General features: G+C 36.3%; 1 protein-coding gene across 2 annotated transcripts in view; it reads right to left on the reverse strand.

Annotated features, from left to right (window-relative positions):
* The window catches only part of NCOR1 (nuclear receptor corepressor 1), a 58,682-nt gene that overhangs the window by 35,288 nt on the left and 17,394 nt on the right, over positions 1–6,000 (reverse strand). For both annotated transcript variants that reach the window (XM_072353194.1, XM_072353193.1), the window contains exons 5-9: positions 5,558–5,740; positions 4,649–4,762; positions 2,200–2,256; positions 1,392–1,444; positions 441–507 (exon numbers count right to left, since the gene is read on the reverse strand). In XM_072353194.1, the coding sequence (XP_072209295.1) occupies positions 441–507; positions 1,392–1,444; positions 2,200–2,256; positions 4,649–4,762; positions 5,558–5,740 (474 nt within the window). The remainder of the gene's footprint in view (positions 1–440; positions 508–1,391; positions 1,445–2,199; positions 2,257–4,648; positions 4,763–5,557; positions 5,741–6,000) is intronic.

Consider the following 6,000-nt stretch of genomic DNA (forward strand, 5'->3'; position numbering starts at 1 on the left):
TAATACCGGTGTTTAACATGCAAACATTTGATTAAAAATTCTGTCAGGCGTCAGAATCAGATCTGCTCCTTTTCTTTCAGATACTGCAGCTACTATACAAGAAAGGTGCAGAGAGAGGCCAGGCATAACAGTTAAGGATTCTTCACTGGCTTTCTTCCATTCGTACTCCAAGAAAAGAGCAGAAAGGAAAGGAGGGGGAAAACAAAAAAAGACACAAAAAAAATCCACAATATTTTCCCAATTGCATTTTAGGATGGGTTTCAGTTAAATAATTAGCAAACCACAGCTATAAACCGGTAGTTTCTTTTCAAATAACTTGATTTAGTTTTAAGACATTTTTCTAATCAGTTGAATTTACACAATACACAGGATAAAATACAGCAAGGATTCAAATAGAAAACCAACAAAATCCTCTTTTCATAAGAACACAATAGCATTACCCGTTGTTTTCTTGCGTGATTTCTTCTTTTAAAAAATAGTATTAACTTTTTCCTCATCACCTGGTTTCTGGAAAACAAAATTTGAGATATGAACCACATATGATACAAGAACTTTAAAGTTACTCAACCAACTCCATGTGCATTATGGATGCCAGATTGTTGCTACAAAGAATATTTCCAGAGGTGGAAAAACTGGAAAAGTTCCTAATGAAACAATCACTTAACTTACACAGTATTTTATCTGAGAGAAAATAATCCTGAAGATGGCCTGAGAGAGACATGAAAGCTCCCAGTTTCAAGCTGGATGTTCTCCTAGAGATGCTAAAATGATTAAGTTTGGAAAGATTTTGTGCCTTGGAAAAAAGAAAAAATGCATATTTGCAATTCAATCCTGAACACCATAAAAACTTGGTAGAAGACAACCAGCTTATTTTAGGTAGGTGATTTTTTTTTTGCCCCAAGTAACAAATAAACATAGCAACCACCAACTCTGCTCTCACAGCAGTCGACATGAAACAAGTATGTGATGAAATCAATTAATAAATAACAAAAAGGCAGGACTCCTGCCACTTTGTGACAGCATTAACTTTTGAAACAGTTCTTTGAAACAAGCACCTTTGGGAAAAGTTGACAAGGCACATCTAGGTCAAATGTGGTATTTCAGGCTTTGAAAAACAGCAGTGTTACCAGCTCGAAGAAAAAGAAGTTTTGTGACTTATTTTTGTCTGTAAGTTACAATGTGAAGTTACTGTTTGCCATCGTCTGCAGAAAATACAGCTAATTCCTTGCAGCACTGTTCTGTAACATGAAGTCTGAAGGTTACACAGGCTGGAAGAATGTAAATGTTGCCGAAGCATACGTGTTGTATTTGGAAATAGCAGCAATTAAAAATTTGAATCATTAAGTTCAGATCATTTAAAAGGCACAAAAGGAAGACATTAAAGCACTCACGTTTTGATGTTTTCATGGTAGACCTTTGTGTCTGACGGCTGGTTGTAAAGCGGCTACAATTTTGGAATAGAAAGATAAATTTAGTACTTTCAAGTGCACATAAAAGTCTATGCAATACATTTAACTGTACTAAAACATTCTGCTCACCATGAATTCATTCTGAGGTGCAGCAATCTGAAGTGACAAGTTTAAGACGCCCAATGCTTACAGCACTGATTTTATTACTTTAAATTAGATTATTATAACTATTTACATTTATAACAGTATTTCAGCGTGGTTGTTTCAACCCTGTCCTCTGAAATAGATTCAAATCTATTTTAGAAGTTGTATTTACACATCCAGTTCACTCAAGCCCTAATCCATGAGTGTATTTAAACACATATTAACATATTAAAATGAAGACTCCAGAAGATTAATTGCTTTCTTCAGGATTAGAGATGAATATAAGATTGAACAAATCTTTTAAAATGCATTGTTTGCGATTTCAGGAAGACAACAGAACAACACGTATTTAATCTACACTCTCAAATATAGCTACACTACCTGATTCCACAGTTTAATACCTGAGACATTCAAATTTTTGACTGTGAAATAGACAGACACAGGATTTCCAAACTTCTATAAAGTATCAGGCACCAAGTGAAAAGGAAAACAAGTCCCATCCCTTCCCTCCCCAAACCAAAAGATTAAATCACCCTATAATGTTCTCTTATACATGAACACAGAACAACATATTTACCACAGCAGAATTACAGATGTCAAAGCTACACTGGCAACACAGTAAACAGAACAAAAACAAACTACTTACCAGTTCAACTTTGGGACCAAGACCTTCAAAAATCTTGTGAGCTTCTTCTGCTTTTTTCTGTAAACAAGATTTATTTATTTTTAATATGGTCTCAGTAATCCCTCTGTTGTTCATGTGTGAAAAGTGTCTCTGAACTTTCACTCAGTCCAGCTGCTAGACCCATCTCAGGACATTACATCTTCCTTCATCTACTCCAGCAGTGCTGCCTCAGTGAAAGAAGAAGCCTCTACCTGAATTGTGCTGCTGTGCTCTCACAACTCAAAAGCATGGAAAGGTGTTAAGAAAAATAGAGTATACTTCTGAAAGTATATAAGGACAAAAATTCTTCAACTGCAAAGTCTGCAATTGTTAATCAACATGTGCATGCACATACAAAGTACTACACCAAAGATCTTCTTTCCCTTAAGGTAGGCAAGGACTCCAAAGTAACTCCAGCCCTAAAGGAGGCAGCACTGGATAACACAGTTTGCTTTCAGAAATTCATTTCAAGCCAGTACAATTTCCCAAAGCCCTTTGTCAGAAGACAAGACTGTCAGAAAAGATCCGGCAGACTATTTCACATTTGCTTCTTTCCCACTAATGGTTATATGCACTAGCCCTAAAAGCAGATGCCTACAAAGAAAAATATAGGATAACTAATCCACAAAGTAGTTATTATTAGAAAGAGTTCTGCTAAGTTCTAACATCACATGTAATTTAAATCTCGAGATGTTCTTTGGAACTCACAGCTGAACACAATAATTGTATATGGCAATATTACAGCATAGCCCCGCTAGAATGGTTTGTTTGGTTTGAAAAGCATTTAAAAATGAACTCCAGCCCTACTACCCCAATCAAATTTTAGCCAACTGTAGTTGAATATTAGAAGTAATTATCCCATACTGCATTCTTTTAAGATGAAAGCTGCCAAGGAAACTGTCCTCCTAGTACAACTGTAGAAGATACCAAGTACATGAACGGTCTAATATTTCTTTAATGACCATTTAAAATAATATAGTGGGTACTGACACACTATGTTTGTATTAAGTCTCAATGACATTGTCATTGTACAGTAAGAGCAATTCTTGATAACAAGGGCTCAAACCAAGTGCAAAGCGGACACATAAACGCATCAACCTTGGTACTTCCCCAGCTATAGATGTTACTACATGGAGAGCTACAAGGACAGAAGCAGCTGAACATCTGCTGACACATTACTCCATCTCACTCAGAGAAATGGATTTCATTCCACCTACAGACACATACACAACATAGGACAGCAACAGTAACTTCAGAATTCTCTGAAGCCACCAGCAACCACAACTAGCAGAGGAAGAACTTATGTAGTCCACTGAGGCTTCTTCAAACATGACCTAGTTTTGCCAGCGAGGCATCACAAAACTCACCTTAAGAAAGTTTTTCTAAGGTGATTATATGTATTTAATGCTTTTTAATTACATTAGTGTGAAAGAGACTTAAAACAGCAGAATTGTTTCATAATCAGTACTTAAGTGATTGCTGTATGTTGGTTATATCAGTCTGTGTAACATAATATATGTCCTCCTGTATTAAGTAAACACAACAAAGTTCAGAGACAGACTAGGGGAAAGGGAGAAGAGGAACACCTAGGGCACAGTACTGCTACGTATGATCTAGTATTGTGCTGTTTGTTCGGTGTTCCTCCATCTCAGATTTTCAAAAATACTGTGAGAGAAGCTACCTATTCCTCTGCATTACAAAATGGAATTGGGTAATTAAACATTAAACAAATATCTACCAGTCTCATAAACACTCGGAACACTTGGCACTTTCAAAAGCAACTCCCCAGCCCCAAACTACCAGGAGAAAAAGGGTAGGAAGCACTTTGCTATCACTGCTGACACTACTGAGCTCCTATGCTTTATTCATCCATTATGCAAAACAAGCTCACGGTTCACCTAAATACTTCTTGATATTTGTTCATTTATCCCAAATTTAAGTATAAGAAAACAGAGTTTAAAAAGAAAGCAGAGAATCATATGCAGGTTTTTATTTCCTTCAGCTAATTTAAATGATGGGTCTTCATCCAAACTCATTAGTATTTAGTGAGTAGAAAGGAATTCAAAACAAAATTCCTACAGCATTTATATATGTGTATATATATATACACACACACACACGTGGGCACACATACACATTCACATAAGAATATACATAGATGTACATATGCACATACAACACACAGGGTTAGGGATGACAGCCATCAATGTATTTTCAGTAGACTATTTATAAGATAGGATAAGGATCTCACCATCAAGAACAAAGATTTTGTGCAAGTTTTTAAAATTAAATAAATAATATAAAAGGAGGGTGAGGACAAAAATCTATAAAATAGAAATAGTAAAAACTGCCCCACAGTTGTGGATTAATGACTTCCCGTAAACTTGTTAAGACTCACAACTACACTCAGTCAACTGAATAACATGCTTACCCGATTTTCATCATAAATAATTTGGACAATACTGCGGTGCTTCTGTTCCACTGGAGGAGGGGAGACAGGCCTCTCTGGCTCTGGTGGTTTAGCAGCTTCTTCTTCGAGTTGTTGCTAAGAAACCAAAGAAAGAAAATCAGCCATCCGCACCATGTTACCCTTACAGTAATTAGTCACCAGAGATAAAATATGCATCTGATCAACAGTTTGCACTGTCTGTTATTCCTCTTTTTAACTGACTATGAATGAAATGGTTTTAATGTCCATAAGGATGGTAACAAGACTACTCTGAGCTAGCAGTAAACTGAATTAACTGTTTACAAGATTCACCTTCATTGAATCAGACTTGTTTCAGCTTGACACGTAAAGCCACTGCAGCACTGTATTTTATCAGTATTTAACTTTAAACAAGAACAAGCTTCAGAGAACATTTACATCAAACCCATCTTCCCACAGAAGACATTATCCCTATAGATATCTACAAGACAGAGAAACTTCTAAGTGTCATTATTACTATTTTCTTGTTTTTTAAAAAGGTGTGCAAGAGATTCTCCACTCGCACAGACTATGAAATAAGAAAGATGATAGCCATCCCCTTAACCAGTAGTCATTCCTTAAAGCTGAAATTACAGTCACGGTGCCCTTGTTTCTCTAGACATCTAACAAGAGTTTAAAATACAGTTGTCTGCTTTCAGTGTTCCTATGTGGCTTTCTCTTATTTTCAACATGTTTAAAATTGCATTACATCCAGTCAATTTAAATATTCCAGGAAATTTGTATACACAACCTTCCCTTTTTAATCTGCTCATTTGGTTCACATAACCAAAAAAAAATCACCACTAACACAAGAGAAGTTTTTCCACATACTTTGTGCTAGCAGATAACAGCAGTAGTGCCTGCTATGCTTACTTGCTTTTTCTTCAGTTTAAGGATTTGCTGTTCAACCTTTGCAATTTCACGATCCACGCGGTCCATGCTCTGTATCAATTCTTCCTTTGACAGCTTTGAAGGTGAAGCATTCTGGTCCTCCCCGCACGGTTGGCCAGAAATTGGAGAAGATGGTCCCTCATGCTTTCCTCCAAATCCTGGGTCCTTTCATTGGGACAGGAGGTGGGGCAGAATTGAGCAAAATCAGTCATATTAATAACATGCAAATGAGTGCTCGGTAACTAAACTAGCATGCATGAATTAAACAAGAATTTCCAGTTATTTATAGCTTAGGTAGCTCTTCAACAGAGATAAAGTTTAAGACTTCAGATTATCAGTGCCCTAATTATCTTAGAATTAACTGACAGCCCATTTATGTCACTACAGTTTCAAAAATCTATCTTTAAATATGGAAGCATGATGTT

Source organism: Excalfactoria chinensis, chromosome 19, assembly GCF_039878825.1.
Source record: "Excalfactoria chinensis isolate bCotChi1 chromosome 19, bCotChi1.hap2, whole genome shotgun sequence".
NCBI classification, from domain to species: domain Eukaryota; kingdom Metazoa; phylum Chordata; class Aves; order Galliformes; family Phasianidae; genus Excalfactoria; species Excalfactoria chinensis.